Genomic DNA, 21,934 nt, shown 5'->3' with positions numbered 1-21,934 from the left:
GAAAAACTGTTTGTGGTGCAAACAAACTCGGACACAGCTACTCATCTCGTCCTGCAATAAACTAGAGGGCCGATATCTGATTGCCATGTTATAAAACAAAGTATGACAGCAATACGTTATTAATGTTATGATGAAATATTTACTTTTGTCAATTGCAAGTCCACATAATAGAAACGCTCTCTGGCAGCTCTGTTTCAGATGTATCCGGTTCTGTAATGTCAAGGCAATCTTCTGAAATCTGGGCTATTAAAAGAATTAAGTATCTTGCTTACATGTTTTGTTCTGTGTCTGCTGTATAGCAAACAGTATCTTTTATTACATTCACATGCTTGGCGTTTGCACAGATTCGTTGGATAGGTTTTATTCATCCCCACCCCCAAACACACACACAGAGGCGCATGAATGCACACTCATACATCACGTGACATTCCTCAAGGTAAGGACAGGACGAACAACGACCGCAATGACAATCATCGACAGCAGAGAATGCAAATTAGTGACATCGAATCGAAGGACTATAGAATGAAGCGATTTTGGGGGGTGAGGCCCAGTCACTTGCTGTGCGTTTATCTCAACAATCGGTTGCATTAACTGTCAGTCTTTGGATGCCAACGTCACGTTTGCCTGACAGTCGTGGGTGCCAAGGTCTCTGCCACCCGTCAGCTTAGCCCACCAGTCCTTGGTGCTCAGGTCTCTGCAGTCTCTCACGTTGACTCTAACATCGTGGGCGCCACCGAAAAATTGACAGTCTTCTTCTTCCGGCTGCGAAGAGGTTGCTCTCAGCCTCACGGAAACAACATCAGGGTTCACGACAACTTACAAACTAACAAATCAACAAACAAAGAAACCAACCAACCAACCAACCCAACCAACCAACCAACCAACCAACCAACCAACCAACCAACCAACCAACCAACAAACAAACAAACAAACAAACAAACAAACAAACAAACAAATAAAGAAAGTCATAACGCACTGAGACATTAACTTAGGTTGCACGAGATCCAACGTGAATGAATAACAACCTGATTCAATGGATCATTTATCCTAGTAGAATGTTGTAATGTTTGTTAAATGAACAATAACAACAAAATCATGAAGGGTAATAAGAAGAAATATGACGCCTATTTTTTTTTTTTTTTTTGTCAGTTTTGACAACCAAGCATGTTTTTAGGGGGGCCTGACAGAGTTAAACTGCGCATCTCTGCGTTATAGGGTACAAGGCTGTTTGAATGGGTTGAAGCATGATGGGAATGGAATCATTGCCTCGTTCGATATACAATTCTTGCAACAACGATCTGCTGATGCACGTGAATTGCTACAGGCATCTGAAAATGTCTGTATCACGCACGCACTCTTCTCGCGACCTCTGTTTCCAATGCACACCCTTAACTCTCTTCCCAATTCAGACAAACCGTCATTGATATGCTCGGCTCTCTCCCCGACCTTCTGCAATTATTGTGCACGTGGACCAGAAGCTACCAGACATCTTTCTTTCAGATTTGCAGAAGTCACGTTGAATCGTGGGTTTCAGAAATCGATTCCCAAGCACCGTAGCCCTACCTCCCACCCCTTTGTCTGGCTGTTGCAAGGACCCGAGAAGCGTCGCGCAGATCCAAGACGTGCTCATCTGGACATCAGCCGCCTCTTGGCACACGCGCGCGCGTGCACATATGTGTGTGTGTGTCCAGCCGTCTTTGAGCTCGGCCACATGTACCGGGGGACCTGTTGCCAGGTGACCGGGCGGCTCCGCTTAAAGGAGCGCGAACTGATTTAACGCTTTCTTTCGTTGAGAGTGCTTGTCTGGGGCAGTCTGGCTGTGCGCTGTGATCAAGCGCTCGCTTGTCACTGCTGCGGGAATCGTAAGGCCCGGGGTTCAAATCTTGGGACACACGCACTTCTGATTGGATGTAACACCGTGCGACAGATACAACATGGCCATGGCCGTTGGGGACCCCTCCTCTCCACTATCTTCAACAAGCATTTTGGTTGCACCACTTTCCACTTGGCCTTCTGCGCAGGCGGAAGGTGGACAGCTCTGCAGTAACGCCAGTCTGAACGCAACAGCCTGCGGTGCGGGGTTCGAAACTCGTGTACCCAGCACCCCCATCTTTCTGCCCTGGCACAACCCAGACAACGTCATCAGTTACGACTCGCTGCTGACCGTGCAGAAATTACTGTGCTGCTACGTGAACATATTCTTCCTCCCCGTAGGCGTGCCGGTCAACATCCTCAGCTGCGTTGTCTTCGTCCGGCAAGGCCTCCGCGACCGCATGAACCTTTGCCTCTTCTGCCTGGCCTTCGTCGACCTACTCTTCGTCGTCCTGATGTGCCTGCCCGGCCTGGTCTGCTTGGCCACCACCGGCTGCCGAAGGGGCAGCGCCACTTCCGAGAACAACGACGACGATGGAAAGGAGGAGGAGGTAGAGCGGTGGTGGGTAGTGACCTTGACCCTGTACATGAGCGGTCTGTACCGGTTGATGATCTTCGCTTCGGGATGCTTGACAGCCTTCGTGGCCGTGGATCGCTGCCTAGGCGTATGCTGGCCCATGCAGGCAGCAGCCTTCATCAAGACTCGCACCGTGGCGTGGATCATCCTATTCACTCTGGTGCTTCTGCAGCTGCTGTGCCTGCCGTACCCGCTGAAGAACCAGGTCAGCGCCGTGTGGGACGCAGGATCGAACCGCACTTACTACGGGCTGACGGTCACGACCGCCTACGTCCACAACCGTGCCGCGTTTGACGTCTTCATCAACGTCTTCGACATGTGTCTCCTTCCCTTCACCACCTTCGCCGTTGTGGCCGTGGCCACCTCCCTGACGGTCGTACAGCTCAAGCGCGCCATCGCCTGGCGGGAGCGGGGCGGCTCCACCCACGGCCCCCACAGCAGTCGGCAGGTGGCGCTGGTCAAGATGCTGGTGGTTGTCTGCTGCATCTACATGGTGACTGCCACGCCCAACGTGGCCTTGGGAATCACGCGGTGTCTGGTGAAGGACTTCGCCACTAACGGCCGGTACTACAACATCTACCTACTCGCCAGCTCTTTGACCTTTGAACTGGCGATGGTGAACAGTTCCGTCGGCTTCTTTGTCTACGTCTCGCAGTCGTCAAAGTTTCGAAGAGAGCTCCTGCTATACGTCAGCTGCAAGAAAGCCGCCTAAATCGAAATGATGTGGCTTCACCAACTATGGCAGGGTATGAAAATTCATTCGCTGACATCTGTTATATTTGTATGCGAGTGGACATGTCTAATACTTTTTTTTAAAAAAAATCTTAACCTGTGATTCAAGAACACATACAGAATTAAACGGTGCCTTTTATTTTTAGGAATACACAAATAACTATCAGCCTTCAAAAGCATCATTTCAATCAGCGTCTGGTGGATGGACATGCATTCGCGTCAGGAATATCGGGAGATAGAGGAACTGTACAGATTTCCAGTCACGACAAGGAGTGGGGTTAGCAAGGACGATTTTCAGGCGCAGAATGTGTGATCTCTGACGTTTGCCACTTCGTCGCCACTAAGTCTTCCAGACCTCGAGGCACGCCAGATGCATTGCTTTGTTGGTAAAGGAAGCACTCTCTCACACACAGCGTACCACCTGAGCGTACGACCAGCCTGACTCTACTATCGCCTAGGAAGGTCCACCAAAATTTCGACAAAATATTATTGTCCTTTCTCACAGTATGGCTCCTAACCTTTCCACAGCAAACACACGCGGAATTCCAGCAGACTTCTTCACACTCGGGAATACAATTCTGGATGGAATGGCACTGTTATCACACGGATGAGATCTCCAAATTCCTAGACCTCATGTGACAGATACGGTGATGGGTGGGGAGTATGCTTTGAGTACCCACACAGTATCAGCAGCCTGCGGCAAGGTGGGTTCACCAGCCCTTAGCTTCAGAGGGCACCTACCACTCGGTGCGGCCGGGTTTGGATGTCGATGGCGCGAATGTAGTCCTCGATAGCCTCCGTCTGACGCCCAAGCTTTCCCAGCGCGTCCGCCCGACGCCTTAAGGTCAAGGGGTCATCAGGCTTAAGACTCAGAGCTGCACAATAAATAATAATAATTAAGGAGATCATGAACCTCAAATTAATTTCATACATTCTTTCAATCGACCTTCAAGCACTCGGTCAGTTTGTACCTTTTAGCCACTCACCTTTGGTATAGTCGTCCACAGCTTTATCGTACAGCTGCATGGAGGCAAAGAGATTGGCGCGGTTGAAGTAGATGTGGGCTGAGTGTGGGCTCAGCCCGATGGCCTGCTGGAAGTCTTCCAACGCTGACTGTGCGTCTCGCAGCAGCACCTGACAACAGAGGTCGGGGACATTGAGAGCAGTGGTGAGTAGTGTGTGAGCTTCGCGCACTTGCAAGACAATCTTCCTCGCCCTAAGGAAGAAACTAACAAAACACACTAGGTTACAGTGGTGACACTAGCCAGACATTCCTTGTTACCGGAGTGATGTACAAATACAAAAGGCTTGCTTACCTTGGTAATGGCGCGGTTGAGTAAAGCTGACTCATCCTTCGGATTGTACTGAATCGCCTTGTCATAGTAGCCCAGTGCCTGAAATAGGCAGAAGTCAGAGGTCAGTGGCATCGATACACAAGCTACGTAATTATTTTTGGACTTGGAATAGTTCATAATACTTTTTTCTCTCTTCTCCATTGAAGCTTTCAACACTCCCCTCTGCTCTCTCAACTTTGTATGCTAGTGTTCGCGCATGCGCGTAAGAGAGCAAGTGCGCGTGTAAAAGAGCGTTAGAGTGGGAAGTGTCAATGCGCGACAGTGGAAATGTGTGTGTGGATACTCGGGCATCATGTCTTTTTTTCTCCTTTGCGTTCATGTATGGTATGCCTGTCTATGTGCGCTCCAATACAAAGATGCTGACAATCGCGTCCCTTCTTTTTGTTGTTTTCCCTTCATTTTGGGGCAAAAAGGAAATGTGTGGCTGGTAGCTGAGAACGCAGATAATTAATTTTGTGAACGTCTGTGAGAAATCAACGAACGGGTGAACTGAAAATGCTGTTCAAAATTCACATCTTGCCTGCCATTTGCATGCCTTGCTCCTTCTTGCCTATTCTGAACAAAGGGAAAGGGATATAAAAGAACGCATACGCAAACCTGTTTAAAGTGACGGGTGTGAAAGTAGACGTTGGCGGCGTTGAAGTAGGCAAGGGAGTAGGTGGGGTCCACATTGATGGCTCGCTGGTAGTCCTTCATGGCGTTAACGCGGTCGTTCATGAACTGGTGGACGACTCCGCGGTTGGTCAACATCTCGGCGCTCTCCTCTAGGTGGATGCAGGCTGTGATGTCCTGGAATGCGGCGAAGGTGTCGCTCATTTGCAAGTTGACTATGGCCCGCCCTTCCAGTGCCCGCTTGTAGGCTGTAGGGAAGTGGACCGGGGCGGCCAAGATCAGTTACCGAATAAACGATATGAGGGCATACCCAAAATATAACTTTCTTAGCATGATTTATAAGGATTACAGGATCTTTAATACCGTCTACCAATCACTGTGTGTGTGTGTTTGTGTGTGTGTGTGAAGAGAGATCACTTTATTTTGATATATTAACGAATCTCGAGACTTAGACTTTTGTATAGTAGGTCATATCTTTCCCGTTATTTCTCCTCACACGTAAGTCAAAAGTAGGTCAGGATAAATTTTAAAAATATGCGAATCTTAAAATACAGTACAAAAAAATGGTCAATGTAAGCCCAGCATCCTTCTAAGAAGCATCGGTGCATTGCAGCTCAATTCCAATGTAACGTGCTTGAAAGACACAATTACTCTGGTAGATTTTGACTGCTCACTAGGTTTGAGGGTGATGGCGATGGTAAAGTTGCGCCAGGCCTGCATGAGCTTGCCCGTGACCTGCAGGCTGTAGGCCAGGTTGACCCGAGCCGCCATGCACATGGGGTCAAGTCGTAGCGCCCTTTCGTAGTCTCGCCGCGCCTCGCGCGTGCCCGCCTTGTGTCCGTAATCCATGTACACGTTGCCACGGGCGATGAGGCCGTCCAGGAAGAAGGGGCGGAAGCTGAGGCACTTTCGTGTAGGTGGACACTGCCTCCTGCAGCAGACCGAGACTGGAGACAGCCAACCACACGTTCAATCAAATGACCAGCCACGTTAATTTAAAACAGCAATGGAAATATTAGTCTCTGTCTCGTTCCCACTTTAAAAAATTATCCATAATACATAAATATATCTACAGAAACTGCACAATTTTGTTTGTAAACGTGTAGCCATAATAACATGTGTTATCTGGTTTACAAGAACACATATATAAATATAGATACACGAAAAACCCACCTACACACACGCACACATATATCTAAGCCGAAAAAGACTCTATAATATTTTTCAGCTGTCTCAGTCAACAAAATGCTTCAACCAACCAACCAAACAAACAAACAAACAAACAAACAAACAAACACAAAAAATAACAAGGCATACTAAAACAAAAACAAAAAAAAAAAAACAACAAAAACAAAATATACAAAGACCAGAAAGCAAAACGGAGTCCACCATCCCTAACCCCTCAGCCAAACCACAAACTACAAGAAGCGCCACTAGCGGCTCTCACTTATGGTAGCACAGCCCCAGCATGTGGTGGATGCGGTGGTCTGTAGGGGACAGCCTGCAGGCGGCCTGGAAGTCGAACAAAGCGTTCATGTGATCCCCGAGCTGGAAGTACAGCAGCCCGCGGTTGATGAGCACTTTGAGGCTGAGCTGGTCGCCTAGCAACAGGACGATGCCGTAGTCGGTCAGCGCCTGCACAAAAAGTACGCCGATGCTGCATCATGTGACCTTTACGATGCCTGTCGGGATGGAATTTAAGAATGTTGCTAAAAGGCTGTCCTTTGTTGTTTCGGCCGTGCGACTTACGAAATAATTCAAATGAATGAAGCCATCTCGTGAATGTTTGGTGGATATGAATATATTGTGGTATTATTTGTGCTTTCTTATCGAGCAGCCCCGAGTTGACCTCTGGGATAAATGTGTTCTTATCTTAATTAGCAGATATTTTGCTTCCGTCTAGTCTGCTCAAGAACACGTATGCGCCATTTCAAATTGGCCTCAAATGAAAACGCCGGGCAGGTTGCGAACAGTGAAAACAAAAGTTTGACTCAGTTAAGATAAAAATATTGATCCCTTCATTTAATTCATAAAGAATTCTCGTTTATTTCGAGTGCAAGACTTGCCGCACAGGTGTGCAAACAGCAATTTCTTAGTAGGCATCCGCAGCACGTGTCCCAAATCGGTCAGCTTTTTCAATGAAATTATTTCTTGAAAAGATTGGAGTAGATTATCTATCGCTTACAGTGCAATGTGAATTTTTGTCAGACACTGGCAAACTTTGGCATTTCATCGTGACGCCATTTTATTTAGTATTAGGAGATGATTACGGATCACTGATGTGGTCAGGATCTTAATTTAACTCATACATTTCCCTAAGCACAATTTTTCGTATGCGTTTGTGTAATACATCTAAATGGTCCAGAAGCTATCTTTTGAGCAAAAAATAAATAAATAAATAAATTAAAAAAAATAATTAAGTGTCCTTCTTTCATTTTAGAAACATGTTGTGCAACTATCGCCATTATTCCGAAAACAGGATATTAGCAATAAGAAGCAGTTTTGAGTGTGCTTGATCGAACAGGCCGGGTTCATGCTGGGCGAAGTCCAAACTGTTATTTTAAGTGTCATCTTGTCACTAGACCCTGACCCACCTTGTCGTGTTGTTTACTCTTCTGGTAGCAGACAGCCCTGTTGAAGTACGCAAAGGGAGAGGCGGTGTCTATGGCTGCCGCCCTTGTCAGGTCCTGGATGGCCAGCGAATATGCTTTGATGTGATATTTCAGTGCGCCTCTGCACATAAGAAGACAACCAACATTAAAAAAAATGTCTACGATTCTACGTGATGATAGGGATGTCCTACCAAGAACTTTCTGTCAGTTTCTGTCGGTCTGCCGGTTCTGTGCCTGCCTGCAGGACCAACATATTGAGGATGTCTTCTGTTGTTTCGGCCGTGCGACTTTTGAACGAATCCGCGTGCGAATGAAAGTAGATGAAATGGTGATTGAATGAAGGTCTGTGTTATGGTGGTATGAATGCATTATGATAACGTTGATTGTTGTTATGCTGTGTTGCTCTAACCCTTGCTTTCTTATAGAGCTATTACTAACTGCCCACTAGGATAAATAAAGCTGCATCTTATCTTTACGTACGCAATAGCTTAAACACATACGTGGCAAATCAACAACAGCAACAACAATTGTCAAGCCCCAAATTTTGGAACAAAACACACCTGTACAGGTAAGCTCGGACGCTGTTCGGCTGCAGCTTGATAGCCTCGTTGCAGTTCAGGATGGCTTTGGGGTAGTTGCCCTTCAGCCCGAAGTAACAAGCACGACTGAGGTAAGCCTGCAAAACAGTTACTCGTACATTATTCTGCTCGCAAGCGAGAAAACATTTTGACATAACCCTGTATCGATAACCTGAACACAAGAGAACGTGTTTTGGGGCCTTTGGTCTTGACATCAACTTGCCTGAAATAAGTTGGGGTTGATGGCCAGCGCACGGTTGAAGTCATGGATACCTCGGGACTGTTTCAGCTTCAAGCGGGTCAGACCGCGCTGATAGTATGCCTGCAAGACAGGGTGGAGTAAGTCACGTGATTGTATACCTCGATAGAGCAAGTCGCAACTGCTACCAGATTAGGATATCCCAGTTGTTATGAAAATCGAAATCAGCTGCAGCTTGCATCGCTGTAGACGGAGCCTGTCAACTCCCAGAGTGACAGCTTCAAACCTGTGCATTCCCCGTGTGATACCTGTCTATCCCCCGTGAGGAAGCCTCAAACGTACTCGTATTTTCTTCGTGCTCTGCACGGATACACACCTCAGCATGATTAGGTTCGACGCTGATCGCACTGTTGAAAGAGTTGAAGGCAGGCAGGTAACTTCGCAACTCCATGTGGCACATTCCGGATAGAAAGTGGGCCTCGCCTGCCTCAGGAGGCCAAGGGTCCGTCGGGCGCCACGGTCTCTGAACACATGACAACACACACAACTTATAACTTCTTTCTTTAATTTTAGGGCGAACTGACAGAATACGCAAAGACGTAAATCGTTTGGGAAAAACCTCATTTCGGTTGTTTTGCAAAGAATAAGAAATGCTACATTATTCATTGTCTACAGATACCTAGTCATTTGAACCCCGTGTTTTCGTAAGGTTTATTTACCCATTTCTCCCTAAACTCCTTATGCCATGTATGACAGCCCCGTTCACTGGGCAAGAACCATGATGTGGAAGGGAAGAGGGGAGTCTGATCGTGAGATCTCCCAGACCCCAAGTCCTTTCGTGCTCACTCTTCTCAACGAACTCTTTTATCCTTTCGTCCACTCACCATGAGGTCCAGCGCCTTCTGGAAACTGGTCGCAGCCTCCTTGAACTGCTTGGCCTTCATCTGGGTCTTACCCAGCAGCATGAACAGTGACGTCACTGGTTTCACGCGCGTGGCCTGCGTCAGCGCGTCGATCGCCTGCACACACGTGACACGATGGCATCAGAAAACACACACAAACACACAAACACACAGAGCACAACTTCAACAAACGTGTGGGATTGCGAGAGAAGCTGTCACACGAGGGCTGGCCGAGGGCAACACTCTAGTAGCTTTCTTCCCCGGCTGTCGACCGATAAGAAAATGGCAAAACCTAAAGACAGCTTACCTTGTCGTAGTTCTTCAGGAAGGACTGGACGGCCGCTTGCTGGGTGGGTTGCTCACCAAAGGCACTGCCTGCACCTCCCTGCCCGTCCATTTCAGAAGCGTGCCTGTCGCGAAAGAGTCTTCATTTTAGTTTCTCTTCTTTTCCCATCCCATTCTCCCCGGTTTTCGGTGCATATGTTTCGCCTTTATAAGTTTATACATTACTTCTGCATCACAGTAAACAAGTAAACAAGCATCACAGTAAACAAGTAAAATGAAAGTAGTGATGTAGAGATGCAAGAATCTCTACCGTGTCTGGAAGTACTGCAGGTAATATTCATACATAGTGCTGTGTCAGTAAGCATTACAACTGTAGTGTCTGCGCAAGTCTAGTCGTGAAAATAATAATTATGTAGTGAAACACTGAAATCGGAGTAATGCTGTGTAGTACCCGTGAACCTCATCGCTATCATATTTGTGGGCTCATGTTAACAGGGCAAAAGCTGTGTGTGTATATATTCCCTGTTATACTGTCTGTGTAAATGTCTATATATACAACTATGGTGTCTGAAAAGTGCCAGTATATGGTCTATGCATCCTGTAAGTAAAATACATAGATGTTTGATCTAAAACCACAGCGCAGATACAATATATGTACACAGTGCAACTGTTGATTGTACCATAAAAGCCTCTTAAGCTCAGTACCTGATGCAGAACGCCGCCAAGTCAAGGCTGCCCATTTCCAGCACCAACTGACCCTGTAAATACATCCACCCATCGTTTAGCAACCATGTCTTCCAAGCATAACCTACTGAAATCTTTTTCGACCAGATGGTTTGAATTAATGTACTTTAACGTACGTTCCTGTTTTAAACTCACTTCCCTACAAGTACCCTTCATGTTAAGTGCCTGCTGAGATTTCCCTTGCAGGTGTGGGCTAGCACGCCCTCGCGTTTTTTGAACTTGTCACACCACTCACCCTGTACATGTAGTAATTGTGGACATCCGGCCTCAGGTGGATCGCCCTCGTGATGTCCTTCAGGGCCAGTTTCAGCTGGAGACAGAGAAAAGACATGAATATCGTGATGTTAAAGAAATTATGGATGCTCGTTCTCAGACGCTCTGTATAGACGGCGAGAGTGCCACTGCATTCGTGAGATGGGCACATAAGGCCAGTAAGTCAGGAAAGAGCGATGGGTCAGATGTCGTCAGGAAAGAGATGATCAAAGACATGCTATCTTACACTGATCTCAGTGATGTTGAAAAAAATCTGCGTTCTTGCAGAACAACGCACCTGGTGAACCTTGTGATACGCCTCCCCACGACAGATGTATGCTCTGATGTATGTGGGGTCAACCTTGATGGCTGAGGTAAATTTCTTGATGGCTCTAAAACAGCAGCGAACATTGGAAATAGAATTGTCTTAATCTGCTTTCCTCACTTCCATTATTTTGATAACCATTATTGGAAAAGAAACGATCAATCATATTGTGTGTGTAATGAGACCTAGGTTCATAGATGTTGCGCAGCATACAATAAAGCTACTGTTTCTAGATGTGGTTATATATATTAAAGCATATGCTCCTACAAGTCGTTATATATGTAGTGATGCTATGGTGCCAAACTGTCTTTCTAAATGGGGTTGCATGTGAATAATGAGGCCAGGGATCCTGATATTGGCCGTTCTACCATATTACACGTGAGCATGGTCTGGCTCCCACACCTGTGGTAGTTCTGATGTCGCTCCATGAAGATGAGACCCAGGTTCACGTGGGCGCAGGCAACGTCCTTGTCCAGCTTCAGAACCGCCTCGAAGTCCGGGATGGCGTCATCCGGCCTGCAGAAGACACAACCATAAGGCTCGAGGTCAGCAGGGTCAACCTTCTGCCCGCCAGCCTTGCACATCAAACCACTCGGGGAGGGAAAGAGGGTATGAATACCACAGGAAGGGAAAAAGAGCAACTAGCAGACGACGCACGCTATGTCACATGCGATTCTTACCTGTCCAGGGCGTTGTAGAGAATGCCGCGGTGAAGGTAGGACATGATATTCTCTTCGGTATCGTTGATGAGCAGAGAGACGCTGTAGTCATGAAGTGCTCGGCGGGGGTGTGCCCTGGACAAGCGCACAGAGTTCAACTTTAAAAAAGCAACTCACTCTCTTTGGGATATTCATTTCAATCATACCATTCCTCACACTAAAATCACAACTTTCATCACTCTCACTGTGAGGAGTGTTAAGTCCTGTCCTGACAGTTTGAACCAACGTTCCGTCATTTTGACTCCTTTCCTTTTGAAATCTGCATTTCTTTTGACAGGCTTTTACTGTAGGGCTGACACTCAGTCTACACGTTCTTAGCCACGCTGTCAAAATCTTGACCTAGCGCTAGGCGGCTGACCCTCGAAATGCTTTGAAAGTGAAGCTGTGACCTGTTTCCGTCGAGGAGAAGAGGGAGGAGAGTGGCGCGACACTCTCACAGTCACCTCATCACCTACATCGTCCCGATCGTCATCTCAACTTACTTGCGCAGGATGCAGGCGCGGTGGTAGAAGGCGTCCCACAGGTTGGGGTTGAGATGGATCGCGGCGGACAGGTCCTCCACGGCCGGCGACCACTGGCCCTGCTTGGCGTAGGCGCGTCCTCTGTACAGCCGGGCGGTGGCACTGAGGGGGTCAACTCGAAGCAACTCCGTGAAGTCGTTGATAGCGTTCGTCCAGTTCCTGAAGTGGCAGTTTGATGAAGTGAAAAAGAACCCAACCCCTACTTTATCCTCAAACTTGGTGTGATTGATAAATTTGTTAACGATATTTTTAGAATGTATAAAATAAATTCTTCCTTTTAAAAATACATGAGAATTTTAGATCTTCATATCCAACGAAATTTAATTTAAATAAATTTAGGTATCTAATTTTAAATTTAGTTAGCATCTGTGACTTTTTTTTTAGCTCTACAGTAAGAGTAAATGAGACGACATCATGTGGTTTCTTATAATGAAAGCAAAGGTCAATGACAGAGAAGGGAAGTATTAAACACTTTGGAGGAAAAAGTAGTCACACGATCCTTTAAAGGCAAACCCGAGTGCAACATTGTTTTCTTTATGATCTTGTGCCTCCTCGCCATAAAATATCACCGAGATATGTTTTTGTGATACTTTATGCTCTATGTCCAGCGTGTTTTGTTCAGCGCTCGGGTTAACCTTTAAAAAATGCACGAGACTTCCTATAAATAATTATGTTAGAGGGAAATCCTGCTGCAAAGGAGACTGAGGTCGCGTGTGCTGCAAGAACGGCCCGACTGACACCTCGCATCCTCCATCACCCACTCCCTCACGCATCTCCTCCTTCCCTCCTTCACTCACTCGTTATTGAAGTAGTACATCCCGTGCTTCATTATGGCGTCTGTGCGTGTCGGCATAAGCTTCATGCACTTGGAGTAATCCTCGAGCGCCAGGAGCATCTCTCCCTCTGCAAACATCGTCGCGACAGACGCAAGATGAGATCTGGTCACGTACGTTACAGCGAGGCAAAAAAAAAAAAAAAAAAAAAAAAAAAAAAAGGCACTGGCTTGCATGAGCACTCGTGATCATGGTCCATGTCTTCACATCTCCTACCATCTTTACATGTAACTGACTTCACAAATAACTTATCAGTACCTGTCTTCCTCCTACTACACCTACAATAAAATCTCAAAAGATGATTATTGCTACTTTATATTTTTTAATGTATATACAGCTTTCAAAATCTATGTAACAATTCTTTGACAAATGTAGTTATAACTTACTGAACAACAGCATACAAAAAATCGCGTGCAAGCGGTCGTGCAAAAGTAGAAGACATGTCAGGATGGCAGTGTTCGATGTCGAAACAGCCTGCGACGCTCACTTTAGGTGGCAAAAGTTATAGTGATGCCCAGACTCACCTGCTCGTACATTTTAGCCCGCTGGAAGAAGGCGTCGTGGTCCTGAGGGTTTAACTTGATGGCTTTCGTGTAGTTCACAATCGCCATGGTTATGTCTCCTGCTTGCGGTATATATTTGCCCTGAAGTAACACGCCCATTCACAGTATCAAATATATAATATATTATATTAATATATATTATATATACAAATGCTTTCAAATTGAACTGAGCTTATTATCTGCCTTCCACCTTGCATATCTACTCACTTATCCCATACAGTGTTAGAGGAAATAAACTCTTCTAGAAATCCTGTGTCCATTCTTCCAGGTTTTTTTGTTTTTTTTACATTATCTGGTGCAGCTGGGAGCTGCTAATTAAGTAACCCCCCCCCTTTTTTTTTTCTTTGGTTGGCTTCAGATATAATGTTCAGGGTTCGAGATTGAATGAGGATGTTAGTAATCTATTATACTCTGTCATTAGCTGCTCCCTCCTTATTCAGGACAAAAGAAAAAAAAAAGAAAACTTCTTACATGGACCGATAGGCTCCTGCATGGCTCTTGTTCTTTTTCATGATGTAGTTCAGGTCCTCCAGGGCGGCGGCCTTTTTGTCTTGTAGTACATACAGCAAGTGGCGATGCCAGTAGGCGTCAAGCAGCAGGGGCTCCATTTTAATGGCTCTGTGCACCAGGCAACCCAGTGAAACATGACATCCTCATTATGCAAAGAATCTTCTAGACTTTCAAACAGCTCATGGGCAGAAATGGATTGACGCCAGGCTGCTTAATGCTGGTCCATGTATTATGAATTTCCTTAAATAAAAGAGGGTAGGGGAAATCTTCTCCAGTGTCTGTAGCTTTAAAATACAACACTCATAGCTCGAAAAAAGGAAATAGTTACCTGTTCAAATCTTCTTCAGACTTCTTTAGCATTCCCAGCTGGAAAAAATTAAAAGTTTGAGGCAATGTAAAATGTGGTTGTATGAAGATGCCAAAAGTGTTAATTATTGTTGAGGGGGGAGGAGTACTGTATACACAGACTCTGCAGTCACAGTCTTATACTCTCCATGGTGCTGTCCCAAATTTAACTTTTATTACCTTTCTGTAGAGAGCTCCCCTGCGTGCCAGATCAAAGGCCATAGGTGGGGTTGTGGCCTCAATCAGTCTAGTCAATTTCTCCACTTCTTTCCGAAGGATCTATATAGAAAGTAAGAGAAAAATGCTTGAAGGAATCTGAGATTTATGCTTTGTACTTTGAAAATTAGTTTGAAGATTGAGGAATAAGTTTACATGCAGTATGACTTGATAAGTTATTTTATAATTTGTGGTGTAATGCTAATGTTAAGTGTGTGTATTATTATAAATGCATGAATATCAATGTACACAGTTCCAATATATTTGAAAGCACATTTCTGTGCACCTATGAGCACGTGTCTGTGTGCGTTTGTGCAAAAAAGAAAAAAGAAAAAAAAGAAGTGAGCAACTGAAATAATGAGTATATCAGCAGTTGCACTGACTGGTAACTTACAGAAATCATCTCTGCATTCTCTTCTGAGTCGACAACTGGGTCAATCTCATCGATGTCTTCTGACAAAATCTCACGTAAAGTCTCTTTGCTGGAAAAAGACAATTTACTAACTTTTCAGCTCTGTTAATTTGCACCAGACATTCAGCCAAGAGGAAAGAATGTGAAAATACAGAACCAAGTAGAAAATAAATTGTGAAAAACTCTTTGTCCATCTTGCACGAACGCATTTCTTGGATTTTGCGTTTGTTCATATTTGTTCTGCAGTTCAAGTTACTGATGATATGTAGGACTAACTATCAGTTTAAAACTTTAAAATCAACTGCACTGTAATTATGTCATTGGGATCTTCAGCTGATATGATGCTTTATGCCATAAAGGGAGTGGAATAGCACTTACCTTGGCAAACTAGCTTATTCAATTCAAATAAATTTCATGCAATTTGTCAACTTTTATTGATATGACAACACATAGTAATACTATATATAGCTATATAGCTTATAAAGCTTTACTACTTTGAAAAAAAGCACAATCTGGCTTTTTGTAAATGCAGGCATAAAATGAACCTCCACAGATACAAACTTTTAAATCTCTAATAATTGTGTTGTGTCTGGTAGGATGTCATACAAGTTATAAAATCCATACCCTGTGATAATCTCAAGTTATGAAGATGACTGTAAAAATGACAAGTGTCTAACAGAGAAATAAAAACTTGTCATTTAGCTCAGTTCTAAGACTGATCGATTTACCTCTTCTTTTTGTCTTCTTTCTTCTGTGTGTCTGAGTCAGTGCTGACAGTGTCATCTTGAGCCAGGTGCATACTTTCCTGGTCTTCACCATCTGAGCCAGTGGGTGTTGGTGGGAAAGCATCATCAAACCACTTGTTCCAGATGTCCCGTACCCACTCTCTCTCATCTGCTTCTTCTCTGTCACAGTGAGGAGCGAAGGATGGTTATACAGTAAGCCTTTTTATTAAGACCTTCCCGATTACGACCCCCTGATCTTATTATGACCCAAGAGTTTTTCTCAGACGTACTTCACTATTTAAGCGTCATCTCTATTATGACTACCTTCCCAACCCAACTTAATTATGACAGACAGTTTATGTTTTACTACGAATTTGCTGCAAAAGTGCGTGTTGAAAAAAATTACACATTTTAAAGCAGACTGATTCTGACTGGCTGCGTACTCTACATTACGGTTTTCTACAGAATTCAAGTAAAATAAGTACATTTTGAAAAAGACTGCTTGTTCCATTGGTCACCTGTCATTTCGACCCAAACCACAAGTATATGACCAAGAAAAACCAAAAGCCACAAAAAAGAGCATTATGATTTAGTTTTTAATAGCACTATTTCAACACTTCAATCAATGAATTTTTTATTTTACAGGTTTTTAAAGTCCTGTTCATAGACAGGCTGATTTCGCTACTGAGACCCCTCTCAGTTATAATTGATTTTGGTGAATTTTAATAGGTAGGTTTGTTTACTGAAACATGTTTGTTTCATTGGATTCTCTACCAACAAAGTAACCATTGCTCTCTGTTAAGTAGTTATATATAGATACATAGAAATATGCTATTTACTTACGGCATGTCTTTTGAGGTCTTGTAAGCACTAAAGTTCAAGAGGTCAGGAAGACTTCCATACTTCACCTGTCCTTTTCTATGGAGGCAATGTTTTTTAAAAAAAAAAAAAACTTTATTGAAGAGGCCTTCGGCCTATTTCAAAGGGAATCCAAACAGAACACAGTACAATATAAAACAACTTTATTGTAAAGCAATGCAGTAAAGCAATAGTGATGAAAAAAAAAGAAAAATTCTGTAATGCTGTACCCTTAGCCAAAGCCAGGCTCACTGCACTTTACAAAAGCCTCCTTTTTACAAAAAAAAAAAAAAAAAAAGTACCATGCTCCAACTCTCACACAAGCACACATACAGTCTCATCACACTGAGAACACCTTTACCAGAGCTGTACAACTGTACAGCCGTAGTTATAGACACTTCAAGTCTTGACTATATATAGCCTTTTCAGCATGACAACTTCATATGATCTTTTCTATTTCTATAAATGAGAACCAAGGGAGTGACAATATGTCAGTGCTATGTATAATTACACTTACTGTGTAACTTGAGCTTTTAGGTCTGTTGTCTGCTGTAGTTGTGGCAAAGATTCACACTTATTCAGTTGATTTGGTGGAGCTGCCAGGAATTTTTCAATCTTTTCCAGACGTCTTGAGTCCAGCGGTCGCTTCTGGCGATGCTTCTTCTTCCTTCAGGCGATAATAGTCCTATGTGTTACTGAGTTATTTGACAACATCTGGTTTGTTCTTATGTTACTGTGTTATTTGACAACATCTGGTTTTGCTACCCGCTATATCCATGGATTCCTTGCATCTACTTGTTCAGAAAATGAAATAAATACAAAATTTTGTATGTGCATAAGCAGGCTTTCTTGAGTGCTAATTACACACATCCTAGGCAATGAAAAGCTGGTCAGCGGAACTATAACCATGGTCGTTATTTAACTGAACACTTGATGATTCCACAGTGTTTCTGACATTTTGTTTAAAATTTGGCACAGTTCCTAACATGGGTAACATTTTTTTTATTTAACTTCCATAAGTAGAAAGGTCAGATGATGATCAAAATAAACAGAATGGAAGACCAATCATGCATTTAGAAATAACATGCCAATGTGCAAAGTATAGTTAATTAATTTATCCCCTTTGTCAGAGATGGATACACAAAGCAACAGTACATCTTACTTTCTAGGCAAGATAACATAGTTACGGCCAGCAAGCAAGGCCTTTTCTGCTGGTGTTAACTCCTCTGCAAAAAAAAAGAAAAATTAGTTAAAGTGCAAGAAAAAATTGCTGCATCAACTTTTCTCATCACCTGCATTTAATCCATTTGAATTCTACCCATCAAAGTAACTCTTAATCTTAAATCATTTTTACAGGAAGCAAACTTTATGACAAACTTCTTCCGACCAACATACTTAGTGAGCCCTGTCAATGACACCAACTCCCTTCTTGATTCAAGAACAATGGGCATTTACCTATCTTTGGAGTTTGTGGTACATGAAGAATATCAACATGGACTATTGGCTCTTCAACTGCCTCCTCCTCCTCCTCCTGCTGTAAAATTTAAAAAAAATTGATGAGCTGTCTTACATCGATCAATACTTTATGCTTATGACTTTGTGAGTAAACATAGCTGTCAGTATTATACCTCAACACTCATCATTCCTTTCATTATTGTAAGCAACTCTTTCATCACCTAAAACCACCAGAAATTCCCACCCACCCTTATTACTCATATGAAAAGGCCCATTTTTCCCCCAGACTGCCATAAAAGGTAATATGGTTTAATACATTTCTTCATTCTATTGAGACAATGGAAAATCTCCTGTCACTCTTCTTATTACTTTGGGTTCTGGTTCATTGCATTCTGTTTCATTCCCAGTCTGCTGCAAGCGACGGTGCTTCTCACGATCCATAAGAAGTCGCTGCTGTCTGAGCTGCAACCATGACAAACAAGTCACTAATGATGACACATCAGTGATGACTAGTGGTGACATATGCCACATCTCAGAATACTTATTCTTGTATTTGTCAATCCATTCAGATTAAATTTTATGACATGTATAGGCTGTAAATGTGTTAATACAAAGAATATACCCAATGCAAAAATAAATAGCTCAAATGCTCATACATCAACTCATTTGCACTCTGTAACTAAACTTCTGCAAATTTTTTTAAGCAGGTAGTTTCTTGCCTCTTCCATTGCAGCATTGAAATCTAGTGGTACCATTAGTGTGTCATCCAGATCATCCAACAGATGTGGCATTGAACGAGTCCGCCTGATGCAAAATAAAGTAAAACTGTTGAGCTTTTGATATATATTTGCAGACTGTAGTTTTTTTTACGCCAGCAAATCTTTGGGGATTCCCACCATTTTCCTAGCATGACTGAAAATGCCTCTCCTTCCTCTTATTTACCCCTCACATTTCCCAGAAATTCTTGCCACTTATAGCACTGCTCAACTAAAACAACACTACAAATAATATTTATATTCTGGCATCAACTTCTACTCACCTTGGCGGAGGAAAATAAACAGGGCTAAAAAGACTATCATCTGGCGGACCAAGAATCTTCTGACTTGTAGGGTCTGTCCCATCCTCATTCACTGGGCTGGATGGCTGGTCAGTCTCATTGGTAGGAAGCTGCAATGTGCTGCCTTTTGTTAACTGTTTCACAACCTTTGGTTCAGCTGTGTAACAGAAATGGTAAGCAACTTCTAATGGCCTATATAGTTCATAGAACAAGTATGTAGTAACATCCAAGCAGAACAAATATTGTAGGATCTTAACAAATAATTATTTCAGTAACAGTTCAAAAGAACTTGAAGATGCTTTCAAAGGAAAAGGAGTAAATAAAAAGGTCGAGACGTAAAAAGCAAGGATCAAAAAACAAAATTAAAAAACCCCAAACACAAAAAACAAACTTCTCTCCAAAACCAAAAACATAAATAAAATTTTTAAATAAAATTCTTTTTATTCTATACTAACCAAATGACATGACCAAACTGTCGCTCAGAGTTTTATTCCTTGTTAACGATAAACTAACCTTTAAAAAAAAAGGGGGGTACAGAATGCCCAGAAGCAGATAACTGTCCCAGCTAGCAGTGGTACTCAAGTCACTGCTAACAAGGGAGAGAACTCTAGGCAGACAAGTTTTTGCTAGAAGCAAACTCCTATGGTCATGTTATTATATCTATATGTTATCTAGAATAACAACTTCCCGTCAACACCAGTCCTCCCACTAAGACAGAAATCATCAAAGCTATCAAAAGCATAACAAGTGGCAAAGCAGCAGGCCTGGATGGCATACCTGCAAAATCAGTCTCTTTATTTGACATACCTGTTTCCTCAGCCGATTCAGTCAGGGGTGGTGTAATAAGTGGTCGATATGTTTTTGGATCAAGGCATTTATCAAGGATCATCTTTTCACGAAGAATTTCTTTCTTCATCAGAACTGTCAGGTCTACGCATGACTGATGATGACGCGATAAAATTCTGATGACAGAGAATATTACAGTAAACCTCTCCTTTCTTCACACTAACACAGCCGAATCTACGTGTCTCAGCAGCCAACACACACTGGGTTTGACCTCTTCTGCTCACTAGAACTAATGTGAACAATCATGACAACAGTAACAACCAGAGTATTAAACTCAATATAACGTTTTCAAATAATTCATTATGAAATGGTATCAAAGAAAACAGAACAGGAAAAGAAAGATATATCAACTTTAAATTTTGCTTATTTTTTTAAAGCTGTCAATATCTAGGATTGCTCATTTTCTAGACCTAGTATGTGTTTAGTGCAATTTCCTGCAATAAACTTGTTTGTTACATGCAAACATGCATGGTTTCCTACCTCTGGTTCATCTCTCTATCTAGAATGTCTAAAAAGGACTCCTCTTCCTCATCACCCTCACTCTCTGCTTCATAAAGTGAGGTGACCAGTTGTCCTTCCTCATCCACCTTTGATGATTGGTATTCAGGGAACAGAATCTGTTTAACTTTGGCTGGCAACACCTCCATCTTGGGTGGGGCTGGTGCCCAATAGACTCTAGATTCATCCATTTTGGGAACAATCTTCATTCCTTCAATTGGAACATCTGACTCCTGAAACTGAATAATGATTCTAATTTCACAAACTGTAAGAAAAAAAAAAGACAGAAGACACTAAATATGACAGGGAGGAGTGGACAGCATACTGCCCACCCAAATATTCAGTGAGACACACCCATATCTCTTTATGCTGACGAATAGGCTTTGGTGTGTAATTTGGTCTCAAGAATAAGTCCAATAAATCATAAGCAGTAAAGTAACTTATTTTTGCATCTAGATCACTGAAGTTTTAGCTAATCATTTGCAGACAGCGAATGAGTCCTGTGAAGATTCTTGTGTGGTTGGTGTGCTAAACTGCAGGTGGTCTAGGGGCTTGCTTGGGCCAGTGATCACAACTCCATTCACCCAGTAATTCTGGAGAAGTTTCAAGATATAGAAAACCTTACCCTTGTGTGCTAACCCTCCATCCTCTGTCTCTGTAACTATGTATATCACAATTGTAAAAACTATTTCTTTGATGGCAACACTAACAAGACAAAATGGTCCCTACCACAGCATCTGCTCTCTGCTTCCATGCCTCAAGAGATGTCTCTGTCACTTCACTGTTAGCTTCCTTGACTATTTGCTTTCCCATAAAAGAGTGCTTCTCCTCTGGGCCTGGTTTGGGGGTGGAAGGAATGACAACTCTTTCTTTTGGGTAAGGAAGAATACCAGATGGAAACTGCAATCAACACATGCATGATCATTTAAAAGTGGAATATTCAAAATCATCCTCCTTTCTCAACAACCTTTTGAAAATAGCTGCCTCTCTGCCTCACCTTTCCCAGCCCTCTGGTTGCTTCTCCAAAGCTGGGTCAATTAGTGTTAAAGCGAATATGCTGCATCAGATAAAACTGAAAAGGCTAGTGTGGACACCTAAGTTTAGAACACTATTGCTATCTACTACCCCTTTGATATGCTTTAAGCCTTTGTACCACAGAAAAATGAAAGACACAAAATGAATGTCCTAAAGTCGCTGTATTTTTTAAATGACATGAGACATATTTACATGCTCAAATTGAATTTTCAAATAAACTTTTCAATAGACATTATAGCCCTGTTGTGATTGTAATAAATATAGTATCAATGAAGATACATAACTATTACAGCTTA

At 43.1% G+C, this 21,934-nt stretch overlaps 2 protein-coding genes across 2 annotated transcripts in view; one reads left to right on the top strand and one right to left on the bottom strand.

Moving 5' to 3' along the window:
* The first annotated feature begins 1,934 nt into the window (after positions 1–1,934).
* Positions 1,935–3,161, top strand: LOC112559603 (probable G-protein coupled receptor 32). Its single transcript, XM_025230937.1, has one exon. It carries the CDS (start codon positions 1,935–1,937, stop codon positions 3,159–3,161), a length of 1,227 nt encoding a protein of 408 aa, XP_025086722.1.
* Positions 3,162–3,303: 142 nt separating this feature from the next.
* The window catches only part of LOC112560049, a 29,598-nt gene continuing 10,967 nt past the window's right edge, over positions 3,304–21,934 (bottom strand). Inside the window, 36 exon segments of the mRNA XM_025231617.1 lie at positions 3,304–4,056; positions 4,168–4,315; positions 4,498–4,575; positions 5,134–5,396; positions 5,823–6,054; positions 6,529–6,783; positions 7,743–7,881; positions 8,321–8,436; positions 8,562–8,660; positions 8,914–9,060; positions 9,422–9,556; positions 9,747–9,849; positions 10,430–10,482; positions 10,704–10,778; positions 11,019–11,112; positions 11,448–11,561; positions 11,726–11,839; positions 12,247–12,444; positions 13,083–13,182; positions 13,639–13,740; positions 13,743–13,762; positions 14,153–14,299; positions 14,520–14,557; positions 14,717–14,815; positions 15,147–15,234; positions 15,893–16,069; positions 16,733–16,807; positions 17,265–17,414; positions 17,910–17,973; positions 18,203–18,281; positions 18,572–18,664; positions 18,922–19,006; positions 19,242–19,416; positions 20,067–20,221; positions 20,586–20,842; positions 21,333–21,503. Of these exon segments, the coding sequence (XP_025087402.1) occupies positions 3,908–4,056; positions 4,168–4,315; positions 4,498–4,575; positions 5,134–5,396; positions 5,823–6,054; positions 6,529–6,783; positions 7,743–7,881; positions 8,321–8,436; positions 8,562–8,660; positions 8,914–9,060; positions 9,422–9,556; positions 9,747–9,849; positions 10,430–10,482; positions 10,704–10,778; positions 11,019–11,112; positions 11,448–11,561; positions 11,726–11,839; positions 12,247–12,444; positions 13,083–13,182; positions 13,639–13,740; positions 13,743–13,762; positions 14,153–14,299; positions 14,520–14,557; positions 14,717–14,815; positions 15,147–15,234; positions 15,893–16,069; positions 16,733–16,807; positions 17,265–17,414; positions 17,910–17,973; positions 18,203–18,281; positions 18,572–18,664; positions 18,922–19,006; positions 19,242–19,416; positions 20,067–20,221; positions 20,586–20,842; positions 21,333–21,503 (4,587 nt within the window). The 3' untranslated portion in view covers positions 3,304–3,907.

Source organism: Pomacea canaliculata, linkage group LG3, assembly GCF_003073045.1.
Source record: "Pomacea canaliculata isolate SZHN2017 linkage group LG3, ASM307304v1, whole genome shotgun sequence".
NCBI lineage: Eukaryota > Metazoa > Mollusca > Gastropoda > Architaenioglossa > Ampullariidae > Pomacea > Pomacea canaliculata.
The sequence above is the reverse complement of the archived record's forward strand: the minus strand, read 5'-3'. Positions and strand labels throughout refer to the sequence as shown.

Bases quoted from the DNA above. Each gene is read 5' to 3' on its own strand.
- LOC112559603 (XM_025230937.1), top strand. From the start codon at position 1,935: ATGGCCATGGCCGTTGGGGACCCCTCCTCTCCACTATCTTCAACAAGC.